At 36.8% G+C, this 17,899-nt stretch overlaps 2 protein-coding genes and 1 pseudogene across 4 annotated transcripts in view; 1 reads left to right on the forward strand and 2 right to left on the reverse strand.

Annotated features, from left to right (window-relative positions):
* LOC127808234 (uncharacterized aarF domain-containing protein kinase At1g71810, chloroplastic) overlaps positions 1–13,639 on the forward strand; it is a 48,129-nt gene extending 34,490 nt beyond the window's left edge. For 2 of the 3 annotated variants that reach the window (XM_052346679.1, XM_052346678.1), the window contains 3 exons: positions 10,278–10,460; positions 12,025–12,144; positions 12,990–13,639. In XM_052346679.1, the coding sequence (XP_052202639.1) occupies positions 10,278–10,460; positions 12,025–12,144; positions 12,990–13,094 (408 nt within the window). In that variant the 3' untranslated portion in view covers positions 13,095–13,639. Of the gene's footprint in view, positions 1–150; positions 420–10,277; positions 10,461–12,024; positions 12,145–12,989 lie in introns of those variants that run through there. The other variant, XR_008024892.1, reaches the window with a different exon arrangement.
* A 1,455-nt stretch (positions 13,640–15,094) lies between these two features.
* On the reverse strand, positions 15,095–16,210 carry LOC127807113 (uncharacterized; annotated as a pseudogene).
* A 38-nt stretch (positions 16,211–16,248) lies between these two features.
* Positions 16,249–17,899, reverse strand: LOC127807714 (uncharacterized). The gene is made up of 3 exons (XM_052345752.1): positions 16,906–17,899; positions 16,369–16,755; positions 16,249–16,274 (listed from the first exon to the last, which is right to left on the reverse strand). The coding sequence occupies exons 1-3, from the start codon at positions 17,897–17,899 to the stop codon at positions 16,249–16,251; spliced, it is 1,407 nt and encodes a 468-aa protein (XP_052201712.1).

Raw genomic sequence — 17,899 nt, forward strand, 5'->3', positions numbered from 1 at the left:
TTCTTATTGCTCCTAAACCCTAGTGTGCCTTCATTGCACGCCCTTGTTCTTCCTCCCATCTTCTCTAACCGAGCCTTTATTGCTATTCTTTTGTCCACCCAACTGTTAAGATGAACATGTTAGAAATCTCAAAAGTCACACTGTATGCAGCTACTGGAGAATCAGTTCTAGTTGATCAGACAACCGAAACCGGAGTCGAAGCTGGAGCCGAGGAGTTGCCGGGAATGCATTAGTCCTACTGCCTAGATGGTAGGAACTACTTGCAATGGCCCCAGCTGGTCAGGACCTTCCTTAAAGGCCGAGGAAAGATCAGTCATCTAATTGCACCTCCTCTAAGGGCCACTAATCCTGCTTTCCCGGGATGGAACATTAAAGACTCTCTAATCATGTCATGGCTATGGAATGCCATGCAACCCGAGGTGAGAAAGAATTATATGTTTTTGGCTTCTACAAAGGAGATTTGGGAAATGGTCAAACAAAGATGCCTCTGTAATCTTTGAAATTAAAACAAAGATTAGTAGCACTACACAAGCTGCTTTGACTGTAACTGAATATTATAACAAAATGAATGGCTTGTGGTTAGAGCTAGACCATTACCAAGACATAATATGTAGTGATAATGCTACCACCCTCAACTGAATATTTGAAAGGGATAGGAGTGTGGAGTTCTTAGCCGGCCTTAACATAGAATTTAATCAGGTGAGTGCAAATTCTTAGCAAAGAGAGACTGCCTTCCCTTAATGAGGTTTTTGCTATTGTTAGAAATTAAGAGAACCGGAGGGTTGCCATGCTTAGTGAGCCCAATACAAAAGGATCGACTATGGTATCAAATAAGGGAGAAGGAGCAAGGCTTAGGTCACGAAGATCAGAAACTAAAACCTCCAACTGTGAAGGGCTGTGGTGCACCTACTGTAAGAAGCCTAGGCACACTCGAGATACATGCTTCAAACTTCATGGGAAGGAGGCTGTTTTGAGCAGAATCAGAGGCTTCAAAAGTCTGGCATCAATAAATCAGGCCTATCTATCCAACAAGGAGCAAGAAGAGGGAGGAGCTACTGATAAGACAAAATCCCTCTCTGGTTCTGATCTTAATCAGTTAAATGCTGAAGAAATCAGCAAACTCAAATCCTTCCTGAAGACAATTTAGGATGGGGCTTGCTCAACAAGGTACTTGTGTACTTTTTGCTTCCTTTTCTACCTCAAAACTGATAAGAATGAGATCTGAATTCTAGATTCAGGAGCCACTAACCATATAACCCTTGATTCTCATGTATTTGACACTTATAAGCCTATTGTAACCTTTAAACAGATCACAATAGCCAATGGAACCTCAGTTCCCATTACAGGACATGGCAAGGTCACCCTTAGCCCAAACCTTCCTATCAAACAAGTACTTTATGTACCAAATTTGTCCACCAATCTCATGTTTGTTCATCAACTAACTAAAGATTTGAACTGCCGTGCTATTTTCACTCCTCGCATATGTGAAGTTCAAGCCATGAAGATAGGGAAGATGATTGGTGTTAGAATAGAATGGGTTGTATTTTTTTATGCGGAAAGGTGACTATCCTAATGGAGATCAGCTAAGGGTTGCTTGCTCATCTAAGTCTATCTCAAATCATGCTAACATTTGGCTGCATCACTACAAACTTGGTCATCCTTCTTTCACTCTCTTAAGGAGCATGTTTCCTTCATTATTTAGGACTTTGGACCTAAGTATTTTTTAGTGTGATGTGTGTGTAATAACTAAATATCACCGTGTGTCCTATCCAATCAGTAATAAAATGACTTCTAAACCCTTTACTTTGATTCACTCCGATGTTTGGGGACCCTCTAAGATACCTAATTGTTCTGGGGTTAGGTGGTTTATCTCTTTTATTGATGATTGTACTCGAATTGTTAACCTTAGGACTCTTAGATTATACTCTTAGGCGAGAAAAACCTCTCATAAACCCTCTCTTAACATTCACGGATGTAGTGTAATTATAAGAACTAGAAAAAGTGAACAACAAAAAGAAATTAACAAATTTGAAAAGATCAAACCGTAAAGGAAATGCATCAGATTTATCCTGGTTCAAGCCAATTTAATTGGCTCTACATCCAGCAGTCCAACACCCCAATCGAGCAGCTTTTTATTAAGAAGAAACTGATCAATACAAAACCCAAGCCCTCTCTCAATCCTATCACTCAAGTACAATCCCTTGTTCACTCCAAGAAAGCCTAAGAACTCAATACACAAGCCTCACTTTCTCTAGAACAAAAATACTCACAATAGTAACCAAGAACTTGACAAGAGAGAAGATGATCCTAGACTGCTGCCTTGCCCTCTTATTTATAGAGGATTCGGAACCCCTTTAAAACTAACAACTATAGGGTATTTACAATTAGACCCCCAAAGATATATTAACTACACTTTGGTTTAAAAAACCCTAACTGTCTAATTGCTTCCAGCCGAAAGCCATCAACACTCCGCTGATCTTCCAATAAAAAAACTCCAAGCAAACCTCAACACGAATGACATGAATTTTCTCATTAAAAGATAAAAACTGTTATTGGAACTATCCTACCCTATTTTTGTAAAATGATTTCAGCCCAATTTGGTTCCCTTATACAGAAATTTTGCATTGATAATGCAAGAGACTATTTTAACAGTCACTTGCATCAGTTCTTCCAACAAGAGGGGATAGTCCATGAGTCTTTTTGTGTAGACACTCCACAACAAAATGGAGTGGTTGAACGGAAGATGAAACGTCTTCTAAACATTGCTAGAACCCTTCTCCACCACATCATGTTCCTAAGAACTTCTGGGGCGAAGCTGTCCTGATACCAACTTATTTGATTAATTGAGTACCTTCTAAAATCCTAAACCATTAGAGTCCTTTTCAGTACTTGTCGACTTATTTTCCTAACCTTAGTTTGCATTCTCCTCTCCCTCTAAAGGTATTTGTTTGTGTCTCCTTTGTTCACATTCCCAAACATCATTAAGACAAGCTTGACCTTAGAGCTATTAGGTGTATCTTCCTCGGTTACTCTTCCACTCAAAAGGAATATAAATGTTATCATTCCTTTACAAGGAAATTTTATGTGTCCAAAGATGTAACATTTGTTGAATCTACGCTCGTCTTTGGTTTATCTTAGGTTGGTCACCATGGGGAGACTTTGGTTGATGGTGACCACAACAGTGGGGATGTTTTTCCTACCTAGGATCAGCATCAGCATGCTCCAGTATTGATCAACAGTCCACATCTATTCCATCTACATCTATTTCATCTCATCAACCTCTTATCTACTTCTCAAACAACAATGAGCAAGCTACTAAGCAAGCTACTCCTCAACAGTTGCCATCTCCGATTAGGTTTAAAGGATTTCCTTATGTATTCAAACGAAGGCAGCTTATTTTGGAGTCTTAGCATGCACCAGCATCTGACCCCAATCCAAGTATGGAATTCATACAACCTTCAATTTCAGTTCAACCTAACCCTATTTTTGATGATTTGGACCTACCTATTGTTGTTAGAAAGGGAGTCATAAGCTGTACTCAACATGCCTTGGCCAATTTTCTATCCTAGCATTGTCTTTCCCAAAACCACAAGAGCTTCCTAGCGTCTTTGGATTCCATTGTTATTCCTAAACCAGTTGATGAGACTATAAAAGATCAAAACTGGAAACAAGCCATGTTAGAGGAAATGAGAACACTAAAGAAAAACTAGACATGGGAATTGGTCTCTAGGCAAAAGGGAATCACACTAGTAGGTTACAGGTAGATTTTTAATGTGAAATACAAGGCTGATGGAACTTTGGAAAAATATAAAGCCAAATTGGTGGCTAATGGCTATAGTCAGTCCTATGGCATTGATTATCTTGAGACGTTTGCCCTCGTGGAAAAAATGACAATTGTAAGAATTCTCATTTCATTAGTAGCCTATTTTGGATGGAAACTACAGCAGTTGGATGTAAAGAATGCCTTCCTACCTGGAGATTTGGAAGGGGAAGTATTCATGGATTTGTCTCTGGGATTTCAAGAAGGGGAATCAGGCAAAGTGTGCAGACTCAAGAAGGCCCTCTATGGACTCGAGCAGTCCCTAAGGGCTTGGTTTGGCCAATTCTCTAAGGCCATGAAAATGATAGGGTACAGTCTGTTAGTGATAGTGCCCTTGATGCTAGATTTACATTACATGGAATGTATGTGAATGACACTCTTGATTAACTCTTGATATTAGTAAAAATGATCATATCTTCATTCATACATCTCCTTTTCGCTTTTATGAACGAGTCTCTAGATATTCTGATAGAGTTCTTACTCTCAAAGGGTTGAGACAGTGTGACATGGATCTCTAGTTCAAGATATCTTAAAGGTATTCCCGTTCTTTAGATTTATCATGAGGGGAATATGATATATTGATCAGTGGACCGACACATAGGTTACTACCATTGTTAGCATGGGATGCTAATGGGAATGGAGTGGTGAGTCACATGCCACATTGCGTGTGACGCATATAGTAGACATGTGGGTGGGTGTTAATAGAACATCCACTAAATATGACGCCTGCGACAGATCACATGGCTTGAGGATTAATAATTTGTTGCTGACTCTCAATTGTGTATCTGGTTTTTGGACTACAGGTGACATGGTGTCTTGTGCACTAGTGTCGGGGATTTACCATTGAGCAGAACCATCAAGTGTAAGAGGTGGGAATGCTCATTGTGTGGTCTTTGTATGGTGGTTCATGGAAACAAATGTTCACTGATGGGATCCATTGACTTCCATGGTTTGAAGGCATACATCCTATGTAATCCGTATTGGTTGCAGTGGTTGGAAATTCCTTGACCAAGGTGAGTATGAGATTGGAAAAAGTTCCAATGTTTGATGGGATTTGACATGCTATCTATACCACACACTTTATCGGATCTATCATAGTTACTGAGTTTTGTGAGTTTAATTAGTCCATGACTCTCACTTGGTCGGGATGTCAGTCAGTGGAAGGACTATAGTACACAGTAATCGAGAAGCCTTAATAGGTTCATATGAAGTTGGACTTCACTGCCATGAGGATCGTCCTGAGTCCTGGCTAGTGGATACTTAAGGATCCTTCGGGGTGCTTTGGGGATTTGGAAAGATCTCCTTAGTAGGTCGATGGGATTGACCGACGTTAAGAAGTTGACGTGTTCCGATTGCTACATGGCTATGAACCTAGAAAGTCACACGCAAACTGAGTAATGCACGGATTAGTGATCCATTACTCTTAGTGTGTTTCTCATCATTGTGGGATAATGATTATGGTTGCTATTGTAGGACACATGGATCTAAGGTTTTGGGAGGTTGCTATTGGATAGAAAGGGGCATTGGTTGCATTATTGGATAATGCAAAGACTATTTTTGGATAATAGCGGGGCCAGAATGCAAAATTGACAAAGCAGTGCAGTTTGCATGACTTAGGTTGACTGAACATAGACTTAGGTTGACCGAACCTCACAGTTCGGTTGACCAAAGTTCCACCGCCTTGTTGCATCTCAATATTTAATACTCAGACAATTTGCTTGATTAAAGGGATATGGAAAGGAAGAAGGGGCACTTTCATGAGTGCATCCCTCCATTATTTCTCTCCTTCTCTTGGATCTATACAGGTGTGCTTCTTGGTGTTTGCTTCTCCTTCCTCCATAGTTGCATCTAGCTTGTTCTTGCTCCAAGCTTTTTGCATTTTCTCCCTCTTGCATTCTCCCATTAAGATCCGACTATTCGAGAGTCAAGTAGCAACCAAAGGAGAAACACTTATAGAGCAACGGTTCACCTCCATTGAGAGAGTTTTAGCCTAACTCCATTTGAAGGTTTCAGTTGCATCTCGGGTGTGGACTGACTAGGTCCTTCACAAGTGAGAAGGCAGGCTAGTTACCTGGAGTAGCAACTTGCACGAGGGAGATCAGATAACTGGCAACAGATCTATTCGAAAAGGTATATTGAAAAACCACCTATGAAAAACCCCCTATGACATGGTTTTTTATTTGTAGCATATGGATGAAATATATCAAGTCTTACAAGGATTATTTTTGCTTCTGCATTACGCTGCTCTGTTTTTTGTTGTGGTTTTGAAAAGATTTTTAAAAGATCCACTCGCAGTTGGTTTTTGGCCTCGAGCCCTCGTTTCCTTTCACAATCAAAGCAAGGGTGATCGCACCCTATTCATGAAGCACTCAAGGGAAGAGAGGATCACTGCTCTATTGGTATATGTGGATGACATAATTGTTGCTGGAATGATGAAGTTGAGTAGAAGATTCTCAAGGAAAAGTTAGCCCAAGAATTTGAAATTTAAAACCTTGGTATCCTCAAGTATTTTCTGGGAATTGAAGTTGTTTACTCTAAGGCTGAAATTTTTCTATCTCAATGAAGATATGTATTGGATTTTTTGGCTGAAACAGGGCTGATAGGAGGCAAAGGATCTAGTATTCCAGTTGAACCTAACAACAAGTTATGGCAGAATCTTGGCAGCCAGCAACTTGATAAGGGAAGATACCAACGATTGGTTGGCTGATTGATATACCTCTCCCATACTAGGCCAAATATTGTCTTTGCTGTTAGCCTAGTAAGCTAATTTATGCACAGCCCAACCGATGAGCATATGCAAGCTGTAAAGAAGATTCTAAATTATCTAAAAGCTATTCCAGCAAGGCGATATTGTTCAAAGCAAGGGTTGAGTTGGATGTTAAAAGTTTCACCGATGCTGACTATGCAAGATCACTCACTGATAGAAGATCAATCACCGGGTATTGTGTGTTCTTAGGTGGAAATCTTTTGTCTTGGAGGAGTAAGAAACAAAGTATTGTGTTCAAGTACAGAGACAAAATTTAGAGCAATGACTCTCAGCCTATGCAAATTATTGTGGCTAAGGATCATCCTAGAAGATTTGAAGATCAAGATTCAAGGTTCAATTGGGCTATTTTGTGTCAACCAATCAGCCATTAGCATTGCTCATAACCCTGTCTAGCATAATAAGACAACATATTGAAATAGACCGGCACTTTATAAAAGAGAAGTTGGATGCAAATTAAATTCGTATTCCTGATGTTCCATCGAAGGAATAAGTGGCTAATGTGTTAACTAAGGGGCTGACAATATAGAGGTTTGAAGACCTAATATGCAAGTTGGGAATGACAGGTATTCATTCTCTAGCTTGAGTGGGAGTGTTGGATCTTGAAGAATCATCAAAGAGGATTAGCTATGAGCCTATTTTAGAAGTTTCTAAATCTGGAATAGGATACTTTCCTAAATCAGAATTAGGAAACTTTCCTAATGTTGTACATATGTATCTGTCCTTTCCTAGGTATTATTTGTTTCCTATGTTGTATTCTTTCTCCTCTATAAGAGGACTGCCATGTACATATGTTAATCAATCAAGGAGTTATTCAGTTTCTTCCATATATTATATTTCTTGTTGCTGCTTCTTTTGTATACACATGATACAAATAAATTTTCCCCTTATTAAATTCATAAAACAAGGAAACAAAAATACAATTTACTAGCAGAACTCAGTTTGATTTCTATATTTTATATTATTTTGCATATGTAGTTGAACTTATATTCCTAATTTTGTTTTATATATGAATTGATTTTCTGTATGGTTGTCTAAGACTATAGATGAAGTTGAGAAGCTACAATTTTGATTTAATCTTCTACCTTTAGTAATTATTACTTGTGCTTACATTTCTAGCATATCAAGTTTTTTTTTTTGGGTTCTACTATTAGAGTGTTGTCTCGAGTAATCCTGATGATTGGTAGTAAGAATGCATTGGAATTTAGAGGGTATAGTTAGGCGGTGACCAACTTGTATTTAGAATTAAGTTGGGGGGTTAAAACCGATAATATCCATACCAGTTATAAAGTGCCTAGAAGTTAACGTCGTATCTTTTATAAATAGGACAGTGGTCTAGGCATTTAGACAATGTATCATTCTCACGAGAAAGCAAAAGAGGAAAGGCTATGTCATAGAATAGTTCTTTCTAATCGTGAGGAGGAATTTCTGTACTGATCGCATTCTAGTAAATCAAAGGAAGACTGCTCTCGGAGGTTTTGGAGGTTGGATGTAGGGTTGTCCTAAGGGGCAATCTGAATCAGGATAAGACTTTGTGTTCTTCTGTAGTTTGATTTAATTTCTGTCAATTTTTCATTACGTTTTCTTCATATCTATTTGATTTTTGAATTCGTTTAAACTGTGAGTGTGTGTGCTTGTGAGGCAGTGAATTCTGACTAAAGAAACTAATTCTAAGTGCTCCCAAGATAACATCTACTACTTTATTTTCAAGTTATGAATCTATGAATAAATGCATACATGCTATTACATCCATGTCATTGCAAATCTTGGTTGTCCTGCCTCCCCTTACAAATGAAAAGTTTACGCAAAGTAGGTTTAGTAGAGAGATTTATATACCTTGTTGAGTCCATTATCTAACAATTTAACCTTTTGGAACTAGTGGTTTCTTAACAGGGTATCAAAGTCTTGGTTAAAGTCTTGCTATTAGTGTTTGTTCTCCTGTTGGTTTGGTTTGTGCCCTTTTTCTCCTGTAAGAATTTGGTTAAGTTCATTTTCCTTTTGGTCCAAGTAGAAGATGGGTTTAGACATGAGTGGATTACAGAGTTTGGCATATATCATCATCATCATCATCAAACTTTATTCCCATAAGATGGAGTACGTGAAATGAATTCTACCCCTCCAATCATCTTTATCCACGATCATATTTCCTATAAGACCATTATATCCTATGTTATGGATAAGGATTTTAAACATTTTTCTTTTATCTTCCTCTACCTCTTCTTCTACAAAGTTCTTTCATTCCATCCATTTGTCTCATAGAAACATCTATTGAAGATAAGATGTATGGGATGCAATTAAAATGGTTTGTATATCCCATACATCTTATCTTCAATAGACGTTTCTCCATCCATATTATGGATAGTCCCATTTTTTATTTCTGTTTTGTTTTCTATGGCCACATTATATCCACTATATCATCCTCACTACAATTAACACTTATATTTTGCACATGTTGGTATTATTTGCCCAACATGCTAAGCCATAGAACAAAGACAGCCTTATAGTCAGATAATACATCCTTTTTACCATTAAAGGGAAATTTTCATTAGCATAAAATGCTGGATACACTTCTTCATTTTAACCATACTTCCTTGACCTGTGACTTCCATCCTCAATGGTCTTCCCTTTTTTGAACAATTGATCCCAAATATCTAAATTGATCTTTTCTAGGAATAACTTGATCCTTAAATTTCAGACATCAACAACATCAAACTTCAATCCTTCTAGGTGATTTTGCTTACATGGATTATAGCCTGCCAATCATCTAGATCTGTAGCCATATCTTCTGTAAAGATCTTATGACTCATATCATACCTAGGAGTTTCCCACCAAATTTTTTGTTGTCTTCCTCTACCTCTTTTACTAATGGTTTCTTCCATTCCATCCACTCCTCATAGGAGCCTGTATTGCCACAACACATCCACACTTAATTTATTAATAGGTTAAGTTTGTGAAACAAGTGATGACTCAACTAGATTGAGTGTTATATATCAAGTTCTCACAAGTATCTTGTATTTGTAGACTATGGACAGCAACAACAACATTACCAAGCCTTTATCCCACTGGTGGGGTCAGCACACTTGTAGCCTATAGACTATAAACATTCATGGATATTTTTTCCATTATGCTTATTCTATTTAGAAGGAAAAGAAGCATTTTTAGCTTATTCATTCATCATCAATGCAAGGCTATACAAAAGAAAAGGAAAGGTTTATTTTACCATGTGAAAAATGAGAAAAAGGTTGAGGTACATGTTTACGTTGTTTCAGAGTTACAAAAGACAGGCCTGTTTCAAGTCACAAAAGAATTGGATAATCTTCAGGAACTGTTCCTTCCTTTTTGTGCTTATCCCAAATAAAAAAAAAAAAATATCAGCTGAATGTGGTGATCTAAATAACCCAGGTTTTGTGAAATAGCAGTGGCTACTATGTGTATTCCAGAATTTGCTGCAAACAAACGGCACTAGAGTTGCAAATTTATAACATTTTAGGGGCAGTGTGGGCTTGGACTTTTGTGGCCCAATATTATGTGCATGTAAACTATTTCTCTTGCATTAAAAACATGAAAATAAATCAGAATAATAAAAAAAGAGCATCTGCACAATTTATAGAATTTGCAATCTAGAATTTCATCTTTTCATCTTCATGCTGTTGCTTCTTCTAGTACTAATGAATCTTTCTGCAAATTCTCTAGGGTTTGGATGCACTTGGCCTAGCAACCCTGGATACCTTCACGTCTGCAGCAACTGCAAACATTCCATTTGTCTCTTCCCTTTCACTCTCTTATATGACAAATGAAGATATCATCAACTTGAAAACGTTGAATAGGCTTGTGCTTTTGTTATTTGGGCTTCAGAAAAATGAAAGCTCCAATGCAGTAAGAACATTTACCTGTTTAGCTTGCAAACTTTAAAGGATCTTGTTTGAGGAATATAATGAAATAATGAATGATTTGATATTCACGAGTGCACTGGCATGAAATGTTTCCACACATGTTTGCACTCGCACACATTCCTGTGTGCATGTCCTACACACACATACAGAGAGAGAGAGTGTGTGTAATATGGTTTTAGAGTAGGCAAAGGTTCTGCACTGGAAATTCACTGGATTGCCAGCATAATATGTACATAGCTGCTTGTCTTAGCCTAATTATATAGTAAATTTCATAAAAATAACAATATAAAATATATAATTACTCCTTTCTTTACAAGCTCAAGCTTTTAGATGAACTGGAAATTAAGAATTTAACATAGTAAAATGCCAAAGTCCCAAGTTTGAGCTTCACTGTTAACACGATATTTAAATGGCTGCATGTGTTTGGCCCAGTTAAGCAGTAAAGTTTGGCCACACAGCAGGGGGCATACTGGGGGTGAAATTTTTTATGTAAAATATATAATTACCTCTCTCTTTACAAGTTTAATCTTTTAGATGAATTGGTAGTTAACAATTTAATATCCTAAGTGTCACTTATGCCATGCTTTTATTACAAGCTTTGCACCGAACTGTTAAATCTTCTGTCTCCATGCATGTCTGTTTTCTGCATGATTTAGCTGAGTTAGTGTTCTGATGCCAACCATCATGCTATAGTTTTCCCTATCTGAAAATTCGAATGTAGTCCATCTATTCTAACATGATTAATGTTTGAGGGCCTCCTTTTATTACCAAAAGAAATTCTGACGCCTAGAAGAAGAATACAGGAGTTCTAGTCTACATCTTGAGATTCAAAGGGTAAAATTATTATTAATTTTTTTTTTTTTTTTTGGGGGGTGGGGGATGTTGAGTAATGCCTATAGAAAGCACTTCACTAATGTTTCTATTAGTTTCAAGACTTGCGAAAATAACTGGTATGCCAGAAAGAAGAATATGAGAATGATGGACATGGGTAATGTTCATAGGCACTTCTGCCCCTAACACTAACTGTGATAATCTTATAGGTATTCATTTTACTGCAATCCTGATTCATTCATTATCTATTTTCTTTGGGCATAATTCTGAATAATGGGCTTGTGATATTGTCATTTTCAATCTCCTTAGCATGACTGGGAATTAGTATATACATCACAAATATGATAATTCAATATAGTTTTGGCAATTAGCATTATATTAACTACAAAATCTCTTAATAAGAATGTGGCATCGAGTCAAATGTAATTAGTAAGAGAAAATAATGTTGTATTTTGAAATAAAAAATTTGAAAAATCTGATAGTTAATTATGGAAAGAAATGAATTTATATGACCCTTTTTCGTTTTCCACCAAAAATATGTGTTAAATTGTTAACCACCATCTTATCTAAAAGTTTAAGCTGGTAGATAGAAGATTAGTTTTTGTATTTTATACTATTATTTTTTACTCTCAACAATATGAATGCAAAACAATACTGGTTTAGTTTAAGATCTTATATTCTTCATGAGAAATGACTTGTGATTTGGTATCTTCTAGGGAGTTAAGGAGGCCAGTCCATACAAGAATCAGACAAAGAATTCAGGAGAAGCTTCTATAGTCCTTTACCAATTTACATCAGTACAGGAAATACTACCACTTCTTTCTGTTATTCTTGAGGTAAGAATCAAGCCTTGGATTGTATATTAATGACCTACCCATCCATGAAATCTAAAATCTTTCCAGCTTTTGCCAACTTATCTCAGTGTTGGTCTGAATATGGATATATTTACTTGCATCCACGCAAAAGAGAAATTAAGTATTGGTGGTATGAATTTCATAAGGTGTCATCCCAACCTCTGGTTTGCTATTTTACAGTAGTAGCTAGTGTTTGGTCAATAAACCTGCTAAATAATTGGATTCGTTTGGTTGGCCTATCTTTGGTGTAGTCCTATTTATATGTTATGTGAACTTGAAGTATGAGTATCTGGTGTTGGGGTGTGTCCAAGCGTCAGACCTTCCTTAAACTTTAATCTTAGGATACTTAGGTATGTATCCCAAAGTTGAGTATTGATAGAGACACTTTTTTCAACTAAAAAAAGTAGTGTGTATTGTACAACATTCTAAAATAATTATCTATTATGTAGAAAATGAAATTTATATCTCATGTACCCCTGTTAAAATCTTGAAATTTTTCTTTAGCATCAGATAGGAGCTTCTTTTTCTTCAAGAATTACTAAAAATTGGATGTTCATTTTGTGCATCGGTGTGGAAACATAACTCAATTCTCTTTTCCTTGCCATATCTGGGAAACATGGGATACCCATGGAAGAGTTTTTGTAACATAGCCAGTTTTATGTTTGGCATCCCAGATATGTTGTTTCAGATATTCCGTCTCTCAATTTTTTGGGAACTGGTAACAAGAAGGACAAATGCATTTGTCCGCAAGATCTTTCATTTGCATTGTGTTTTACAGCCCCTTTTGCTGCCTCATTTCCTGACTAATATGTCTCTCGCATTGGCAGCTCCCGCCTGATTTACAACAAAAGTTGCTTGGTTTGCCAGCTGATCTGGCTGGAAAGCTCATCTCCCGCATCACTGCAAGGACAGTACGGAGGGTCTTCTTGTGAAGTCTGTCAAATATCACTCTTCTTGTGAAGTGTGTCAAATATCATTCCTTAGGTGGGAAAAAAAAAAACTCAGAGAAATAGGGTTGCTTTTATTTATTCTCCCTGCAGGCATTCTACATACATCATCTTGCCGGAAAATGGAGACTCTAGAGCTGTTTCTCTTTCGGTGTCTTCATCTCTGTTCTCTATTTATTGTGCATGTATATAATAAAATTTTCTTTCTTTTTCTCAGTGGCCTGATTCTTTGAGGGTTCATAGATCAAACCTTCAATTGCAAAATTAGTGCCAGATATGTATAATCCTGTACCTCTTTCTAAAACGTCTTTCCATAGGAACTTTAGTCCTAATCTGGATATAGTGAGACTGCCACATGAACTTCAGTTGCTTCATGAGCAAGGACAAAAAATTGTGCCGAGAGAGGGCAATAGGTTTTGTTTAGGCTCCAGAAATTTCTGATTCTGGGATCACCAAAAACTTTCCAAGTGTCTGGTGGATTATGTTCTTAAAAATGGTGACTTCCCAATATAATCCTAAAATTTTTGGAGCATATTCGGCATACTTTTCTATTGAAGAGTCTCGGTTTGGATGGGCTTTCTGTGAAGTCCATCAAGAAAAGGGGCTTCTGAGACAGCATACAAGAGCCTAGCTAGGGGAGCATCCTGGCCAGCGGCAGTACAAAAACTGCTGGATTACCAATCCTACTGTCAACAATTCCAAGAGTAGGAAGAGACCAGGACCTGCTGGCTGCTGAAAATAACACCAACTCTATCACTACTAGCAACTTAAAACATCTATTAGGTGAGATCCATTGAAGATGGAGAGGGACCATGGGAGGAGGAAATGTTGTCATCAGCCTTTTATATGTTACAGTGTTTTGTGAACATTAAGTTTTGGATAATTCGAATAATAATACTAAGAATAATATATAGTTATTACGTTTTATTTTAAAATAAAGTACATTTCTTAATCTAGATCCTAAAGATACTCATTGAGATATTCCTCTAAAAAGTTAATTGTTCTCATAGCTCTCTTAGATGCACAATTTTGCAACAAAACCATGTCTAATTGCCAATTTACTTAATGTGAGTTGACAAAAACTAGTCATGTATTCAATAGTAATAAAATAGCAATTCTGCATGTGACGGGGGGCAAACCATAGAAGCATCTTCATGAGCCAAAGTAGCAATGGTATATTGCCAAATCAACTATAGAAGCATCTTCATGAGCCAAAATAACAATGCTATATTGCCAAATCTTCATATAACTTGAGTTGGCTAACCAATTTTACAAGATGGATTGGGAAAATCTCGCCAAGCATAACCCTAATTTCTTAGAAACATGGCAGGTAGGACTAGAATGAATAAACAGAATAGTGGATAATTTTCTGTGGGCATCCATTTTTGTTAAATTCAAGAGTAAATAAATAAGATTTTGATGATAATAAAAAAATTCTTTTATGATATAATTTTATTTTATTATTAGTCTCAAATCGAGAACAGAATTATATGCGCACAACACATTAGAAATTATGCCAGAAAAAAGAAAGAGCTGCAGATTACTTGTTTTCTTTTTCATATATCAATAATAATAATAATAATAATATATATTTTAATATGTTAATTTCAACCTCTTCCAAATTCAATTGTTGAATTGTGACTGCTAAATTGTCACCTTTAATTTCGGTGTCTTTGAAATTTCCCTTAATCCGCTGCATGTTGTTTCTCTAATTTTTCTTTTTCAAATATTCAATTTAATAGTATATAAATATGTGTGGTTCCCAAATTCCATCATCCTTCCAACTTGTTCCAATTGGGTCGCTCCAAGTCTCCATCCAGCTTGTTCTCCAATTTTTCACTTTATTATTATATATATAGTGACTCATCAATGCCTTCTTAGTCCATAAAATATTGAAAAAATAAATTTTAATTAAAAAATATTATAATAAGAGTAATATGAGCTAATTCAAATATAATATGAATAAATTGACATATAAAGTATTATTACAAATTTTGGAACACTTCTTTATACACGACATTTGTTGTCGAATCAATTTATTTTTTTTTACCGTCACATATGAGAATTTTCAATCCTTGTCGACTTGTAACTCTAGAAAGTGCAACGTAAAGTTGACCGTGAGCAAACACTGGCCTCCTCAAGTACAATCCAACATGTGACAGTGACTGACCTTGACTCTTGTTTATGGTCATGCCGTAAGAAACAATCAGTGGAAACTGTCTTCTCTGAAATTTAAAAGGTAACCGCACATCTGAAGGAGTTAATGACATACGTGGAATAAAAACCTTGTCACCTGCATTACTGCCTGACAACATCTTTGCCTCTAAAACATGGCATCCGAGTTTCGTGATGACCAATTTTGTACCATTGCAAAGTCCTGAAGCATGATCAATATTTCTCATAAGCATAACAGGGACACCAACTTTAAGCTTCAATTCATGATTAGGCACCCTAGAACATCTTATTCCATTTAAAAATTCGGTTGAATGAATTTCTGCAAACAAACCAAATACTTTTTCAGTGTGGCACACTGTGTCTGAGCTAAGATATGTCCTCTCTTCACACGAATTTTTGGAAATCATGAAATCATTTATAGCTTGGACATCATCGAGTGTGGGTGCTAGAATGGCTCTTCCTTGCATATAGGATGCATCACAAACATTTTCTAAAAAAGACGAGTATGTACTCTCAACTATAGACTGAATTGTATCATCCGATGCACCAACCAAAACATCACGTGGAATATTGACGATCATTTTTCCATCATTTTCCCGACCAATTTTCCCATCTCCAATATTGCAAAGCCAGTCAGAGAAATCTTTTAGTTCATGCACATCATGACAGTTGCCAGAACTCTGAAGTCTCATGTTTTTTGTCAGCTTCAAAATCACACAATGTGTCCATAAGTATGATGAATTGATAATGGCATGGACAACATCTTGCCTGCTACCTTTTGGAATAACAGGCAAAATCTGACGAAAATCACCACCGAACACGATTGTTTTTCCTCCAAAAGGTTTATCATTGCTATTATTAATAGCGAACCTTAACACATCTCTCATGGTTTTGTCCAAGACTTCAAAGCAATATCTGTGCATCATAGGAGCCTCGTCCCAGATTATTAGCTTTGTTTTTGCTATCAATTCTGCCAGTGGACCCCCTTGTCTAATATTACACGTGGAATCTTCAATGGGGTTTAGGGGAATGACAAATCTAGAATGAGCTGTACGACCCCCTGGTAACAAAAGTGACGCAATACCACTTGATGCAACATTCAGCACTATATCTCCTTTCGATCGAATTCCAGCAGAAAGTGTTTTCCATACAAAGGTCTTCCCAATTCCTCCAAAACCGTTTAAAAAAAACACACCTCCTTCATCACCATCCACAGCATGTATTATTCTGTCGTAAGCATATCTCTGCTCATCAGTCAACTGGTTGACATAATTTTTATGATCCTCTGTCAATTTTTTCCTATCGTACGATAGCTCGTCATATATAAGCCTATTTCCAGACACCAATTCATCAACATCGTCAGGAAATGGCATTCCATCAAACTCACGGAGACTCTTACCCCTTCCTTGTAATATTTTTTCAATTTCCAACAAAGCATAACTTTGAATTTCATTATCTGTCAACTGAAGATCTGTTTATAAAATGACGTAAAAAAAAATGGCATTAGAACAAATTTTAATCAAAGGCACTCAACGTTATGCTTTTAATAATGAAAATATTTTTTAAAAAAAGAGTATAATTTATTATTATATTCGTTTAATATAAAAATTATCTGCAAGACCCAGGACACTACGACGCCTATAGAGTATGTCGTCTGATAGGTACTGCCAACACTTGCTCCAAACATACTCAGGTCGGGACAACGAATCTGAAGTCAACAATGTTGCGAAAAGATTTCTAAGAGAATGTGTTGTCCCCCACTGACTTGCTTCCATTATGCCATCTATATACTCTTTGTCATCATTTAGTAACCCCAAAGCATAACATGCATCCCTGAATGAACTATATACCACACCATTGACAGTCTTGATATCATCATATGTTGTAGCGCCGCGAACAATATTCAACAAAGTTCTCAAGCAATAGAGTTCTCCGGTACCAGGAGCAACATAGAACATTCGCCCTATTGAAAAGCCTTTTTTCCTTGGTTGCCATTCTCTGCCACTATTATTCCAAACAAACTTTGTTGGAAACTCAACATATGTAAGCTCCTTAGCCCATTCGTACTTTTTGTTCGCTTCCATCCATTCGGTGAACATACTGTGTCTAATAGTTGGATGATTCATAACATTTTGAATTGGGTCATAATCTGAAAATATAACACTCTGTTGATCAGGGAGATGAAAAGACAGATACTCAACTGGAGGATCCCTAAAATGAATGTCGAACCCAAATATCCTCCAAGCAGCCTCGCAAGGTGAAATATATCGACAGTCATAGTATATCTTGATTTCATCAACCTCTTTCTTGTTCCCATCTTTGTCAACACTTTGGTAGAAACTTGCAGTGACACGGTCATGACCTTTATGCACGTATTTAAATAGGTACTTGATAGATCTGGACTGATTACACCATTCAACGTTAATGTGAGCATCATATTTCATAAGAAGTTGTCGATTGTGCGGCACTACAAATCGATTGTCTAGATCAATACCATTTCTGTTAACGGTCCTCCCGTTGTCTTGACACATATATATCAGGTACCCATCTTCATCAACAACAGTGGAGGCATTGAATTTCTTTGGATAATGTTTACTGCAACGACCATTAGCCAT

This window comes from Diospyros lotus, chromosome 8 (assembly GCF_014633365.1).
Source record: "Diospyros lotus cultivar Yz01 chromosome 8, ASM1463336v1, whole genome shotgun sequence".
NCBI classification, from domain to species: Eukaryota; Viridiplantae; Streptophyta; class Magnoliopsida; order Ericales; family Ebenaceae; genus Diospyros; species Diospyros lotus.